Here is a 16,799-nt window from a genome sequence, read left to right as displayed (position 1 = left end):
TTTTTTGTTATACTCAACTCATTTTAAGTCATTTTAAAATAATTTAAGTTGAAATGATTTAAACATCCAAGCTGATTGTACTTAATTTAAGGCAGCAACTTTTTACAGTGAGATAGATAGATAGATAGATAGATAGATAGATAGATAGATAGATAGATAGATAGATAGATAGATAGATAGATAGATAGATAGATAGATAGATAGATAGATAGATAGATAGATTTTTAGCTATTTCCCCCCCAAAATGCGCTCACCTTGACTCAAAATACACTAATTACTTAGTATACAGTACTATTTATAGCCTACTTTAAAAAGGCATCAGATGTAATCAGCAGACTGACTGATTGGAAATCCCATGAAATAGCCTTAGTCGAACTAGGCTACATACTTCACAGGTTGAACATAATGTCTTTAAACAGCCATAACTGAACTCCGATGGTTTCTTGCTGTCTCAGTGAGTCAGTAGTGTGTGTGTGAACAGGGGCGCACCACAGATCAGTCATCTTTTGTCAATACAGAATGGGGGCGGAGAAAACGCATCCTATAAAAAGAATGAATCATGAACCCACCACATCATGAAACTGCGGGCTGCTTCACAAACACTCACACGAGCAGGAATCCTCCTCTCTGCTGCCGCTTTCTTTTATTTTTTTGGTGCAGCATCCTGATGTTTTAAGCTTATCCACATCTTTGTGATTTTATAGTCTATTAAGTGTCTTATAACGTTTTTTCCCCCACTGACAGATTATTTGATGGACACTGTAGAATGGAGTTTATGCTTTTTTAAGCCAAAGTTTGGTGGTCAAAGCACTTAGTGCCTTAGGAAACATCTTATCTTCAAGAAACCAACACATTCTCATTCAGAGTAAGAAAAGACTGAGAGGATGCTGAGCGTTACGCGGAGTCGGAGCTGTTGGATGTTGACGCTGATCATCGCGGTAGTGCGGATGGGAGAAACTCAAGGGACCGAGGGCAAAGCCCAGGTGAACTCCATCAAATCACTGGAGCCCCAGATCGCCGCCACTAACCGCTCCAGCGCTTCATATAGCGACACCCCGAAGAAAAGCAACATCCCCGCTCAGGTAAACCCGACACCTCTATCCATTTATTAGAAAGAGGGGGAAAAAAGAAGCTAAAACCCTTCAGGCATTATTACTTACTAAATGCATAAGGAAATCACACGTGTCACTTGTGAGCAAATTGTTCGCTGATTTTTTTAAAGGAATTTCTGTCAGTTAACCTATTATCTACAGTTTGTCTAAAAAAAAAAAGAAAAAAACTTTTGTCCCTAATTCCTGCAGTCACAACCAGATTGTCCGAATTTTATCAAATATGTTTTAAACAAGTTTTTGTAATTTCCTTGTAGTAGCCTATATATAAAAAAAACAATCTATAGCCTACTAAATACACGTGACAATGTTTTGATCGCAGTCACAGAAATCGGAACATCACCACAGCAAATGTGTAATGTTGTAATATTTTATGGTTAATGAAACCTTAGCTAATTTTTATATTTGTACATTGCACTGTAGAATTCATTTTTCTGATCTTTCGTTTTGCATTTTTGTTCATGAAAGGAATGGTTTGACAAATTGTAAATTATACTGTAGATTAGGATCTCAAGCCAAGATTAGACATTTACTTTCCATCATGAGCCAAAGAGAATGGCTTGTGATAGCCTATAGGCTTTAGCTCATCTATATAGGCTAATCAATTTGTCAAGGCTCAAACATTTGTGTTATTTTAGAAAGTGATTAAGGAAGGCTATAGCCTTATTTTGTATACACTGTAAAACATGATCGTGATTTTAACCGTAAAATCCTGTTAATTTGTTAATAAGTTTCCTATAAGGTGAATAACTGTTATAGATCTAACCTTAGGCTACATTTAATGTAATTTTACAGTTAAATATGGTTAAATTTACAGTTTCACAGAATTCCCTGCATGCCACTTAACATTTGATGTATTTTCGTTGAAATAACCTAAAATGTTGCTACTTTATTTTTTATGGTAAATTTCTTGCAACCACAGCTGCAATTTTTTTTTACCGTAAATTTCACTGTATTTGTTTCTGGAGTGTAGCCAGTATTACTTACAAGTACAGTTATCAGAAAGGGTTTATTGTTGGTCAGTTGAATGGTCAGTATCCTTTTGAAAGCTTTATATTTCTAGCATGGCAAATCCTGGATTCATACAAAGCTCATGATTTATTTCCTTGTTTTAAGTGAATAAATAAAGTCACCCATACTATTACTGCAGATGAAAATCCTCTTTGCCATTTGGTTTTGGTCTCGGTTATGTCTCTCAGATCAGCCGTAAATATGCAGATGTTGTTTTAATTGAGAGCAGACACAATTTATTGGAAGAAAAAGAGGAGGTGATGGGATTTTTCTCCCTCTCATATCCTCTTTGGAGTGGGAAGATCTCCAGTATGCAAGTTCCCTGCCAGACCCTCATCTAAACAATTGCTTTCAAATATACCATCTGCATAAACGCAGGTGGTCTGGATGATCAGACCACTGCCATACATGTGGAAACTCCTACAGTCCAATATTAGTTAAATGTCATGCTACATTTAGCTTCTTATCCAAATGTAGATTGCTAACAACTTTGTTGATTGCAAACAGAGCGACTATTGTCTCATTTGGAAGTTTCCAGTTGCAGATGGTGCAAGACAGATCTAGAACGTTTTATACTCTGGGGCGACTCTATAAATCTAAAAGAATTGCGCAGGAGATTTAATTCAAATAATGAAAGATAACTTTAAAAAATGTTATACCCTGCTGAAGAAATAACTGCTTAAGCCAGCCTAACTTGTTCTGCTAGTCTAAGGTGGTTTAAGGTGCCTGACCAAAAAAGTCCCCCAAAACCAAACAAACCAGCTTCACCAGCAAAGACTTTGGGTGTATGCAAAACCAATTTAGACTGGTTTAAGCTGTTTATTTTCTGCAACAAAACCAATTTAGACTGGTTTTAACCTGTTTGATTTCTGCATGTAGTGTATTTTTAGTAGTGTTTGTTGATTAGCTTAATTTTGACGTAAACAAAGGCCCTGTTTACACCTGGTATTAAGATGTGTTTTGGTCGATCGGATCACAAGTAGACGAGGGAGACACATTCCCGTTTACACATGGTGTTTTAATCCGTCTCTTTTGTCGACCACTTTTGTCCTGATTTCTTCGGGGGGAGGTTCTATGGGTGGGTAAATGTATGGGTTTTTCAGATCTTTCGATCTAATGGACAAAATAAGCTCACACGATTTATGAACGCAAGCAGTAGCTTTCGTTTCTGCTCAGCAGCAAGACCTGCCGAACGCTGTGAGTGTGTGTTAGAAATCAGGAATGGTGAGAGAACATTGTGCTTGGTACATTTTACGTCTTCAAACCAAACTTGGGACTCCAGCAGGCAAAGTTTAAAACCCATCTGGCGAGTGCGCTTCCCATAATGTTTACGCATTAGGTCAGTTGGCGAAGAGTAGGAGGTCTTTTTGGCTGTTTGAACGCATTCAATCACGAGCGATTACACTACAAAAGCAATTCGGTCGAATGCGTTTTTGACTACCTCTGACTATAAGCTCAAAACGGTTTAGACCCCGTTTACACCTGTATTTAGCGCAAAATACATCTTAATACCAGGTGTAAACAGGGCCAAAGAAACTTGTAGTTTGTATGTAAATTATGTAAACATAGGGTTACATCTGTTGTACTGGAAACTACCATGTCACACCATATCACCACAGAGTAGGCCTACACATCATTTGCATGTATAAGAGTTCACAGTGACAGTGTATTAAAATTAATAACAGATTTGAAAGAACACGTCATGTGGATGCAGTTGCAGCTTTCTTGATTGCAATTGTATCTTTGAGAATTTTCTTTAGTTCTAATAATTCTAATAGTTCTTAAATTGGAAATTGAAAACATTTGACATCTTATTAGCCTCGTATAGACATCCTGTTGTTGTGCAGTTACAACATTTCTTGATGATCAGCAATTGACATTGTTTGTCTGCATTTTTGTTGATTTTTCTTATTGCTACTTTGATAACATATGATGCATGTTATGATATGATGAACCAAAGTTCCTCAATCAAAGTTATTGTTTTTTAATTCCCCCTTTGGACGAAATTTAACAAAACTAGGCATAAATCCTCACAACAAGCTGTGTCAAAGTTTCATTGACTTTGGACTTTGCCACACCCAAACATTTTATTGAATTTTATTTGGGAAAAGCAATGGCAAATGAAAAACATTTTGTCAGCTGTTTGATACATGTGAATTAACAAGTCTGGGAAGAGTTAGTTCATTATGACATAATTTTTCCAGACATCACACCTCATCAGCCCGTTTCACGCAATGCAGTTAATGCATTCTTTGGGCCCTATTTTAACGATCTGAAACGGAAGTATCAAACGCGAAACGCAAGTAACTTTGTGGGCGGATCCCGAAGCAAATCTAAAATGGGTTGGTCTGAAGTAGCTACATTACTCATAGGTGTGGTTTGGGCGTAACGTGAAATAAACACATTATGAAATCTCACATTCCCTTTAAAAGCAGGCACGCTTGTTCCATGGCGGTTTGCTATTATAATGGCGGATTTGCCAGGCGCACACCAGGAGCGGTTCACAGCCGAGGAGACCAACGTTCTCGTCAGGGCCGTAAAAGACAGAGAAGTGACATTCTATGGGGATGGGAGAAATCCACCCAAATTAGCTTTGGTTAAACAGGTGTATAATAATTTTGGTAAATGTGTAAGCTAGATTTATGCCTATTTTTTCACATCTTCATGGACACCACAATGATTTCCCTCGTGTGGAATATTTTTCCTTGTAATTATGTATGGTTTGCAAAAATGGCAACTGCTGCGTCTGTGTAGATGAGCGAAGCAAAGTGTATGAGCATTGTGCACACAATACATTATGGCCAAGCATGCGCCCATAAAATAGCCTTAAAATAACACGGCACTGACTTTAGTCTAGGTTTTTCCTGGTCTGTGGCGGAATTGTTTTCTGGAACTGCAAAAATGCACCAGGGAACGTTTGCGCCGGAACACGCCTCCTCTTTTCGCTGAACCGCCCCCGGGAGCGCAAGTTCATTCCCTAATTTACCGACGTGCGTCTGTGGAGGGAAAAGTCCGCTGTGCGCCGGGTGCAAAACAGGAATGATACATGCGTCGGTATACAAAGTCAATTGAGCTGGGTGCAAGATAGGGCCCTTTAAGTTGTTTGTTCATTATTATTGTACTGTTATTTACAGACATGCAAATAACAAAAAAAGACACATCTTATTTGAGACATGAGGTAGTTTAATGCCGTCTCTCATGACGTGGGAGGCTATATAAGGGTGGGATCTTATGCTTTCAAAGCTAACTTGCTATTGTTAGCCGCTCCAAAAATTGCCTACCCTACCTTTTAAGGTAAGAACTACAATGCAAATGACATGAAGAAAAATAGGGAATTAGCCATATAAGTTCTGCAGGTGACTGAATATCTCAAAGATTTAATGATGGCACTCAGAAGTGTGCCTGAATTTAATTTGCCATGATGTCCTAGTAGTCACTTTTCCTACATTTTTCTCTCCCATCTGGGCGAGCCGTCTAAAGAATGCTTTACATTTTTATATGTCATTACACAGCTGCTGAAATGTTTCCTCTCAAGTCCTCTAACTCTCTAACGCTCAAGGATATGTTGAAGATTATAACACAAGCTCCCAATAAATCTCCCACACTGGCGTACTCCCAAGTGCTGCAAATTAGGCAGGCAAGAGAAACGGCCACCCAGTTTCCTACATCCGTCCTAACGGAGACAAGCCGAAATCAGTTCGCCGTTTCGTGGTGTAAGTAAATCTGGCCTGTAGCCATGATGGAAGAGTTTTATTAGTAGCAACAACTTAATTAAAATGTGTCTAATGAAACTCATGTCAGATGCTGGCTTGATGTTGTCCATAAATCACCAACAAACCGAAGTCGCTCACTTTAGACGGTTAAGAATAAATGTTCAAGGGGGGTTAATGGTGGTTTCCAGTTGTGGGCAACCAAAAAAGAGGGATTTTGGGATTGGCAGAACTTGTTCACCACATTAACCTCTCGACTAGAGGGGAAGAGGCTAGTATTCTGCAAGAACACGAGAGCTGTTTCACATCAGTGCCGCAGCTTTGGGACTTTTAGCTTTTCCTCTTATTTAATTTGACGCTGAGGTTCCGTTAACGAGTAGGAGCGGGGCGGGGGATTGTTTGGGTCTGGCTTGTAAAGAGGCGAGGTGGGTCGCCCTCTCCTGCTCCCTCTGAGGTTAAGTGACTGTTTAGTGATGCTAACGAGCTGAGAGAGTGAAATAAAACAGGCAAAGGTGTGGCGGCTTTTTAGCGCTAACCAGGCTAATCATCTGGATTTTACTTTCTTTGAGGAACTAGACAGCCTAGAAGGTATAATGACCATGAGTTTCTGAACCATGATTTCATTTTCCAAGGCATGATGTCGCATTTCTGTAGCATTCCCAGAATTCCATGGATGTAACGGTTAGCATCCAGTTAGCCATGCTAATTGAAAAATTACAAAAACAGAACAATATTACTAAAACTAAAGCTGCCCCGCTAAACACCAGCTTCACCTGGTTGTGAGTCAAGCTAGACCAGCTAAAGACCAGCTTGGCCAGGCTGGGAGACAGACTCAAACCAGTTAAGATCAGCAAACCAGCTTAGGATGGTTTAAGTGAGTTTTCTCAAAGATTTAGTTGGTTTATGAGGTGACATTGTATTGTCATTGTATTCTGTGGCAGCACAACAATGATAACATACAAAGATAAATTACACAGCATTTGTTAGGGTTTTTGTTGCACTTGCACTAGTCTTTATTGGGAGGAAGAGAAGAATTAAATGACACATGTATATTTTATTGTGACAATAAATACCCATCACATAATTAAGTAGGAACTCGTATTCCCACAGCCTCCATATTTGTCAATAATGCCTTTAAGGGTTTGCTACAGATATGTTTTGAGTGCTGGTGAGATTAGCCTTCAACTTGCCTTCCTGTGCAATCTGATACACATAGGGCCATGCCCTTTGAGGGTGGATAAGGTTTGTTTGTTCAGTGACATAGTTTATTTTACTCTTGAAAACCCTCTCAATTCACTAACACCATTCATGGTGTCAGATGTCAGCTTTGCTTTTGCAAGGTCAAGTTAAGCTGGGCCCCGGGCCCCTAGAGGAACATGTGTGTGATACATGGGTTTTATGTGTGGAAACCCTATTCACGATCTCATAGTCTGTTGTGTGTATGAACTTAGATGCGGGTTCAAAGGAAGTCTTGCATTCCTATAGTATAGATGAAAATGATTCTTTTGTAAACTGTCATGTACAATATTTACTTTAGGCTCAAAGCTAGCTGATAAAGGATTTGTATTTGCTGCAGAATGTTTTTTCATTATTTTCTTATATTTTCCTATTTATTTTTTTAATTATATACTGTATACTCTCACTCTCTCTCTCTCTCTCTCTCTCTCTCTCTCTCTATATATATATATATATATATATATATATATATATATACACACACATGCACACATGCATATCTCATTCGAATTACATAAATTATTTTTCATTTATAATATATATTTATATAAAATAAAATGTATTTTACAATAAAATACACAATTATTTATATAATTAGAATGAAATATGCATATATATATAATATATATATATATGACATCAAATATACTGTAAGTGATGTATAAATTAATATTATATATGTATATAATTATACATATTATATAAATCAAATATATTTTTGAAGTCAAGTTTCTTATTTAAATTTTTTTTTAAGTTATGCTATTTTATTTTCTTATTTATTTTTTAAGTGTAAACCACTAATATTACAGTATTTCCATCTATCTATCTGATTATATATATATCGTGAAATTAATCGATTTGACAGCACTGATATAAATACTATTTTTTTTAAATAAAAAAATAGACTGCAATATTTTTCAGCCAGTTTACAAATCTGCCTGCCAAAGTACTGCATGCTTATCGGTTGCTACTAGCTTGATAAGACGTGACATAGTTTGGGTATTACCTGATATAAATCCTTAAATGCTTTTTTGAAGGCATGAGGGAGAATACAGATAGGGAGATGATTTTCAAAGGCATGGCACGTTTAGTCTTCAAAGTCCGCTTTTTTTGCTAGCATGCGAGCGGTGACACAGGGGCCAGTGGGCATCCCTCATCGCTGTCTGTCTCTGAGCTTATCATCTCCACACTTATCTCACACATGAACGTATGGGAGGAATAAAAACAGACTGTGGAATCAATGAGGGATGAGGATCAACGAGTCGTATCCAAGCGCTGGCCGGGTCATTAAAATCCTGATGTGATGACGTTGCCAGATTATGTGCAGACACGTCTATGTGTCTACATTGGCTCTGGTGGTTTATGGGATGCTATGGAGAGAAGGGTATGAGATGCGGGTGAGTCTTGCAGCTTTGTAATCAAAATTTGTCTCATCCACTTCGTATCTTCAAGTTGACATGATTTAGCCGGAAATCTGAGAATGTTTGACATCTAAGCACATAATGCAACTGAACTGAATAAGGGGGTGTTTATGACATTTAATCATCCACTAAAGCAATGCACTCAATAACTTTCTAATGATGCAGCGAATTAATACTGAATTTTGAGGTCAGTAACTTTTTAGTATTTAAACATTTAATGGGCTTCATTTGTTCCTCATTCCTCTCGTGAATGTATCGTTGGTGGTTTGGCTGGGTTTCATCATGTGTTTTCAATGTTACCAATTCTGTTACTTGCATAAGAAAGGAAGGTTGCCCTGAGGTCTGTCGATCTACAAAACAGAATAATTTCTTTTGTTATTAGATATTGAGATACCTCCCCCCTTCTCAGACCACATGTTTTGCATTTGACGCTAACCTGAAGATTATTACGAGTGATGTAAAGCGTTTCTTCACTGGCTGGTTTCTTTTCATGAGTTTGTGATTTGTATAATGTATTGTCAAGGTCTCTGTCTCATCCATTTGATCTTATATTAAGGTCAATTAGTCTTATAATAAGGAGCCGGGTCTGGTTTGCTGATTTTGGAGGGGTATGGGGCACCTAGACCAATTCAAAGCAGTTTAGCGTGGCCTAACTTGATTATAACTCAAAGGTATGCTAATATAAAACACATATTAGACAATTTATCAATGTACTGTTATGCACAATTAATGAAATGATTCAAATTGCATTACAACTTTTCAGTTGCATTACAACTTTTCAACTTTTAACCACATAAAAATCATGGTTTATGTGCTGCATTCTGGTTGTTTGGTTTATGATATCCTCTTGAGCAATCATATACACATAGGTATTGTATATAATATTTTGATTATCCTAATGTCTCTGTTTTTCAGAGAAATTAATCCAAAATGTATAATGTCCACAGATTTGTGGCAACTCATATACAAACAATGTATGAATGTATAATATAAAATACATACAAACAACTGGTGTCATCTTGAAAATCAATTATGGATTGTAGTGGAAATGAACTCCGAAGACTCCAGTATTAAGATTACTGTAATTTTGTTACAGTGTTTGTCTTGTTTTAGTTGTGTCCATCAAGTGTCCATCAAATGCACTTTACAGAATCTCACCGGAAGTATTCAGTCATCATTATACTTTTCGCCTACTATATAGCATGGAAGTAGGCATATTCAGACGCGGGGTATGTTCGTTTTAATTTGTTGTTTTGCATGTAGTTTCATCCATAATTTCCAGCTGTCACATAAAAATAAAATATAGCTGGCGACAGGGATGAGGGATGGTTGATACTGGGGATCCAGAGTTGAAATAATCAGATCTAATACATTTTTATATTTTCTGTTCCTGACAATTTGACAGCATCATTATCCTCTTATTTACAATTTATTTCTTGTTAATTTTAATGTTTGTGACCAGGGCTTGACATTAACTTTTTTTGCTCACCAGCCACTGTGGCTAGTGGTTTTCTAAAGTTATTAACCACTCAGCATTTTCACTGGCCACAATTTTAACACTGATACCAAAGGGGAAAATTGCCATATAGATATTTTTTATATTATCTTATAATTTGGCAATAGGTATATTAGGCTGCTGCCACTTTAAGACCTGACGCACGGATCCATCATACTGTTACACATGCGTTTTCTCTCTCAACTGTTTACGTTCACTTAAAACATAACTGACTGTGTTTATGTAAATACTCTCCAAGACTGGCATTTTGACATTATTTTGTGTGTATTTGACTGTTTAAGTGCAATAAGTAGCGAAAAAGAACTCAATTTACTACTGAAAGGTGGCTTTATGTGCCGTACTTTGGGTGTCAGCAAAAAATCTGCAGGAATAAGTAAAATGATGTGCAATATGTGCAATTCCACGCCGAAATTCAAGCCCTGTAACACCACCGATATTCATCTGGAGCAAATGAAACGAATGAGTGAGGGGAGGCGTGTTTGTGTGTAACTCGCTGTCGGAGAGATGAGAGATTGAGAAAGCGTAGCTGGTATCATGTATCTATTCAGTGGAAAATGAATATTGGAAGATATCGAAAAATCTATATTTTTGACAACACTACATTGCACTTATTATTTCAGATGCCTTTTTGAAAGACTACTTATGTATAAAATTATGTATAAAATTCAACCTGACAAAGTGGCTAGTAGGAGTGACTGCATTACACGGGTTGGCAGGGTTGCCGGGTGTTAATGTCAAGCACCGTTCGTGACCTGTAAGTGAGAGACATTAATTTGACAGACTATATACACAATTGTCACCCTTAATTCCTACTAAGGAATGTATAAAGGCTCACTCTGGTATACTCAGGGGCGTCGGACTGGGGATAAAACCAGTACTGATTACCAGGGCCCCAAGGGGAGAGAGGGCCCTTGAAAAGTCTGGAATATATTTAATTTTACCTGGATATTTTCATTTCCTAATTAAATTTCCTAATGAATGTCAGATGAAATGTAAAGTTAGTGTATTGGCTGAATAACTTGGTTGATTGACTGACTACATTTTGTATACAAAAAAGTAAAGACTATCTAAGGTCTCACGGTCCCACCCCTTGCTAATGTGCCAAATGGTTTAGTCCATCTGCACGCATTTTGTTTATGTTAGTTAGTTGAGCATCTGGTGGAGCGCAAACTTCAGCTGTAGAAATGTCTTTCTCAAAGAAAGCCAAATCAGGCCACCAAAAAAGAAAGGAAAGAAAACAAAATGAGGGATATGGGGGCCCATCAGGACTGCCTATGCATAGGGCCCCGGGATCTTGTGCTACGCCCCTGGGTATACTTCAAAAGTTTTTGTTAAATACCGAAACTAATGAGTGTTGAAAACAGGGTTTGTTGGAGAAGGACTGGACCTGATCTGTCATTCTCATTCTCATTCTCAGGGGTATCCATGCAGCAGTGATAAAGAGTGCATGGTGGGAACTTACTGCCACAGTCCCCAACACGCCCCGTCCCGCTGCCTCACCTGCCGCAGGAGAAAGAAGCGCTGCCATAGAGACAACATGTGCTGCCCTGGAAACCGCTGCAGCAACTGTACGTTCTTCTGTTGATTTCCCAGTGTCTCTATACTAACTTTGGGGAATTTACAATGGATTTCTTCTGTCATTCCTTAGATATCTGCATCCCCATCTCAGAGAGCTTGCACAAATCACCTATGGAGGAGCACAACACGCTTCCTATCAAAGACAAAGGCTGGAGGAAGAATGGCAAAGCTCAGGCCAAGATCTCTCTCAAAGGTGAGGAACTGACAATGTCAGAAATGTAGAACCATGTTTTTTTTTGTTTTTTTGACAAACTTTCCAGTGATCCATTTTCCCTGAAAAACACTCACTGTGTATCCTGAGTTCTGGAAGTTACATATGATTTCAAGCATGTGCTTTTCTGTCTGGTGTTGTGCGCTGTTCATATCAGACTGTGGGCGGTCTGTGGCCATCTGAGACTGAGAGTGTTTCATATTCATACTCACTTATGAACAATGTCTGCAATGAGTTGATTCACTGGATGTGGTTACATGCATGTGTTGAGGGGGACGGCGGCCCACAACTACATGAAGCTCGTATATCTTGAAGATTTAACCACAGCGGGAGGCCAGTGTGGGAAGGATCACGATGCTGTTTCTTCACCTCTGTATTCTCGCCTCAGTAACATGGCGGCTCAGTCACGCTTTCAAACAGAAATTAAACCACACCAGATTTATACTGAGCCATATGAGGCACACTAATGTTGTACCGACTGCCATTTAGAATAATTTATGGACTAAATATGGACTAAACAAAAGACGATGGCAACTTTCATTTCATGCCAACTTTAACCAGCTCTGTTTCTAATTTTGGACAAGTGAACAACCATTGGAAAATTGCTTTGCATTTGTTTGTAAGTAGCTCTATATCAGTTGCAGTGACGTATTTGGTTGCACTTTGTTTTCTGATTTCACTTGAACGTTGTGGAGAATATTTGCATGAGCGACAGAAAGGTTGAGTGTGCTTAAGATTCACCTTGGACTGGGTCTGGCATAGAGTGGTGCAGGTATGACATCACTTTGTAGGCCAAAATGCAAAACGAGTTAGCACTTTAGCACTTCCGCTTCCATCGTTCCGAAGTCAGTGGTTAAAAGGCTGAAATAAGGTCTGTGGTGAACACAAGCTCTAGACACTTTCACATTTTATTCTACGACATAAAATACATCAGTATTACCCCACTCGTGATTTTAAGCTGTTACGTGTCTTGAAAAAGGCGGTTGCTTCCAAGTGGCTAAATGGGACCACAGAGGTCATCGAGATTAAACGTCATCACGCCGAACAGGGAAACGCAGTCCGCTTTTACAACTCGTTATGGTTATAATTGTGCTCTTACAAACTATTCTAACTCAAACATTCTGGGGAAATGTTTTTAGCTAAAAACTGAAAGAGTTGTCAGAAGATTAGTGACGGTGATGTTGAAGTTGTGGGACCGTGGTGTAGTTCGTTTATAGCCTACCTTTAGCTTTTAACTTTTTACTGGCAACTGCATTTAGGCTTTGAAATTATAAAAGATGTGTTCATCTGTGATAGTTATCTTGATGGACAGAACGTGTAAGTATCATAAACTTTTGTTGATCACAGAGCTTGTTTTTTTGCGATAATCCAAAAGCCTATATGGGAAAATCGGACCCTATTGGGTTTTTGGAACCAGCGTGATGCTAACTGCTGATTGGCCTACAAAGTGACGTCATACCTGTGCTACTCTATTGACTGAGGGAGGGATAATACTTAGTCGTGATGTGACGGAAGTGACATATCTTTTCTTCTGTATTGTGACATACATCCAAGTGAAACAGTTTGTCAAAAAAAAAAAAAGTGGTTCTTGATTGGGTGGAGGCAGATCTGAATGCAAGCTTTCAAGATTGTAAGAAAGGGGCAGGGTTTACGAGGACATTTTAATTCAACATTGCAAAAAATATATAAATATGGACAAATGGAGGACAGTGAACTTCCATTTCATGTTGACTCTAATGTCATAAACTGTAGCATTTTGGGGATTATTTAGGGAAGTTCAAATAACCTCTGACAGGCTAGTTACTTTGAAAGTGAACATTTCCTGGCTAATATTATATTCCATATACAGTTGCTCTGGGAGGAACACATAAAAACATTTTTTTGTTAGAAATCTTTATGTCATTATTTCCTTGTTTGAAAGAAATGTGATATACTTTCTTTTTTTGTCAGCTGAACCCCTTTGACCTATTGTAAAATATTTACTTGAATATTTACTTTACTGCAGTGTTTCTCTTGTTCCTTGTCTAGCGTTGCCAATATATGGTTGTATCGTGTGCGTTCTGTAACGTGGCTGCTGCAGACAAGAGGCGTTGGATCCAAGTGCAGTAAACATTTATTAAAACAGGACAACTAAAATAACTCAAGACAAGGAACAAGACAAATCCAGACACATGAACAAGAAGTTACAACAAACGCACATGATACAACCATATATTGGCAACTCTAGACAAGGAACAAGAGAAACACTGGGGTATATACATACAAAGGAAAACAAGATTAACAAGATAACAAGGGGGAGTGGGTAACTGTCATGGGAACACATGAGGGTAAGCAAAGGGAACTAACAAGACACACCTGGGCAGACTAATCAACATGAAAAACTACAAATCATGGCACCAGACAAGAAATAACAAAAGTCCTCATCAAAAGACAGGGGAACACAGGTTGGGATCATGACAGTGCTTGTTCGTACTGTAGCCTCACTTCACCGCCGCTCGCCATGTTAAAGTGTGGAATGATGGTTAAGCGCCCCCTAACTTTAGAGCATAGTGATTGAATATTTACTCGCGGGGAGGAGTTTCCTCATCTCAGCTCGTAGACTTACAGGCACATACAAACAGTCAATTCGGAGAGAAATAAAACGCACATAAATTATTTAAACGTAAAACCGGAAAAAACGCAATTCACAAGCACGTATTGAACCGTGGATGTCGTACCAAACGGTTCAATATTATATTGAGAATTGTGGCATCCCCACTACATACTACTGTTTTTTGCATAGGCTACTATATAGTAGGGAAGTATTCGATTTCGAGCACAGCGCATTACAACTTCAGTTTGAGCTACAGAAATGGCACTGACGTCTCCCTTCATCTGCAGGTCACGAGGGCGACCCTTGCCTGCGCTCGTCCGACTGCTCGGAGGGTTACTGCTGCGCTCGCCACTTCTGGACCAAAATCTGCAAGCCTGTGCTGCGGCAGGGCGAAGTTTGCACCAAGCAGCGCAAGAAAGGCTCCCACAGCCTGGAGATCTTCCAGCGCTGTGACTGCGCTAAAGGACTTGCCTGCAAGGTATGGAAAGACGCTACCTCCTTCTCCAGGTCCAGGCTGCACGTGTGCCAGAGGATCTGAGACGGGAGGCCCCTGGAAAACAAGCCGCACCTTGGGGCCCCTGCGTCCCTCTGGGGGAGGAGTGGGCGAGGGCTCCTTTCTCCAGGACTTACTCAGCTGTGATAAAGGGAGAGATACAGATGAATGTGTGCCAGAACGGGGTGGGAACGAGCCGATATGGTGGACGCTCAGCCGTTGCCGTACTCCGTGCTTTTTTTCAAGATTATTTGCTGGAGGTTTATTGATCTACAAGCCATATTTATCACTGATGTGTTTGATGCAAGCGCTGGCGTATTTCGGTATGCCTGAGCTGTCATTTTAGTATCATTTTCAATGCTCTGATTTGGTTAATTGTTTTTTAGTCACTAAATATTTCATGCACATATGATAGTTTTTTCCACAGCATAACCACTAAAATATTAACTAGGTTTTTTGGTTGCATAATTGCAGACTTTGATTTCTCGATTGCTAATAACTGTGTGGAGAGCAATTTAAATTTTTAGTTGTCTCTGTCTAAATTTCAGACATCTGCCCTTCTGAAAGTGCACTTTGAGTTTTCTTGTATAAAAAATGATCTGAAATGTGTACATAACACCCAAACAGAAGAACAATAGTATGTTGTCAAGGTAGCCACACACTAGTAATGCATTAGCCTGAAAAAATATGATCATTAGTTCAGATTTACTCAATAGATAGCATTTTTATTCTGTCAGAAATACTAAATCGGTTCTTATTATCAAGGGAAATTGTTTACAGTTTGAGTGCTGTACAGTGAATGTGCAGATGCTTTTATGATAATGGCACATCATAGTCCGTACTTTTGGTTTGTAAAATTCCACACCACATTTTAGCTAGAATAAAAAAGAATAATAATTAAAATCTAATAAGCTCTTATATTGTAAATAAAATGCAAAATTGTCGAAATGTATTTAAGAAGCAGTTGTATATCATGTATATATTGGTAAAAAGGAACAGATGGGGAAATAAAGTAGCGTAAAGAGACATTAAACACGTTTTACTTTCAACTTACTGTTTGTCATAGCATGGTGTGAGATAATTTCCTCAAGCTCTGTTTTACACCGCAGATATGAAAATCCCCACGCAGAACTATTTCTATTAAATTATTTTCAAAACGCATTTCTTCACAGAGCTCATGTTGTGTATTTGTTTAATGTCTGATTTCCTGGGTTAGTCCTTAACTATGTTCCTGTTGTAACAGTGATTATGTCTCATTGTGTATTTACAGTGATTTAAACAGATTAAAGAATGTATTTTGTATTACAAGCATTTGGCTGCTCTCATATTTTCAGATCTGAACCGAACAGCTTCTGATGTGAATGAAGACAATTGAATTTATAAAATTGATATTAACCAGCAAAGACATATGCCTTGAAAATGCATGATTTGTGTTTAGAAACAAATAATATAAGATACAGTTGTGTTGTCAGATTTCATTGGTGATTTCAAATATGAAATTTAATCGTAAAGTTGGTGAACAGCTTTGGAGAACTCGATATTTTCCCATTCAAAAAGACAGGAGCTGAACTTGCATTACTGAAACAGCTACCCAAGAGTCGTTTCAAAGATGGCCGCCGAGTAAAGCGACTCGAGTGAGGGACTTTGCTTGATACTGTGATGGATTCAGACATGGGCAGTATTTCAATTAAATGTATTTTAAATACGTATTTAATTACTTTAGTGTATTTTGTAATTTGTATTTTGCAGGTGTGGAAAAAATAAAATGTAGTTTGTAACAAAATATTTTGAGGGAGTGTATTTAGAGTATTTCAAATACTTAAATACTTAAGAAAAATCACCATATGCTTATCACCATAGTAAATGATTTTGCCATATTTTCGGTCTGATGTTGGCAATGGCAATGTCCAGGTTAGATGCA

At 38.3% G+C, this 16,799-nt stretch overlaps 1 protein-coding gene across 1 annotated transcript; it reads left to right on the top strand.

Moving 5' to 3' along the window:
- Positions 1-589: 589 nt before the first annotated feature.
- Positions 590-16,186, top strand: dkk2 (dickkopf WNT signaling pathway inhibitor 2). The gene is made up of 4 exons (XM_082163478.1): positions 590-1,082; positions 11,421-11,571; positions 11,652-11,774; positions 14,673-16,186. The coding sequence occupies exons 1-4, from the start codon at positions 885-887 to the stop codon at positions 14,921-14,923; spliced, it is 723 nt and encodes a 240-aa protein (XP_082019604.1). The 5' UTR covers positions 590-884; the 3' UTR covers positions 14,924-16,186.
- Positions 16,187-16,799: the final 613 nt, after the last annotated feature.

The sequence above is a fragment of the Leuciscus leuciscus genome (assembly GCF_965113295.1).
Source record: "Leuciscus leuciscus genome assembly, chromosome: 3".
In the NCBI taxonomy this organism is placed as follows: Eukaryota; Metazoa; Chordata; class Actinopteri; order Cypriniformes; family Leuciscidae; genus Leuciscus; species Leuciscus leuciscus.
This window is presented reverse-complemented; position numbering and strand designations above follow the sequence as displayed.

Bases quoted from the DNA above. Each gene is read 5' to 3' on its own strand.
- dkk2 (XM_082163478.1), top strand. From the start codon at position 885: ATGCTGAGCGTTACGCGGAGTCGGAGCTGTTGGATGTTGACGCTGATC. The intron at 1,083-11,420 runs GTAAACCCGACA...TCTCATTCTCAG, and splicing joins AAAGCAACATCCCCGCTCAG to GGGTATCCATGCAGCAGTGA. The intron at 11,572-11,651 runs GTACGTTCTTCT...GTCATTCCTTAG, and splicing joins TGGAAACCGCTGCAGCAACT to ATATCTGCATCCCCATCTCA.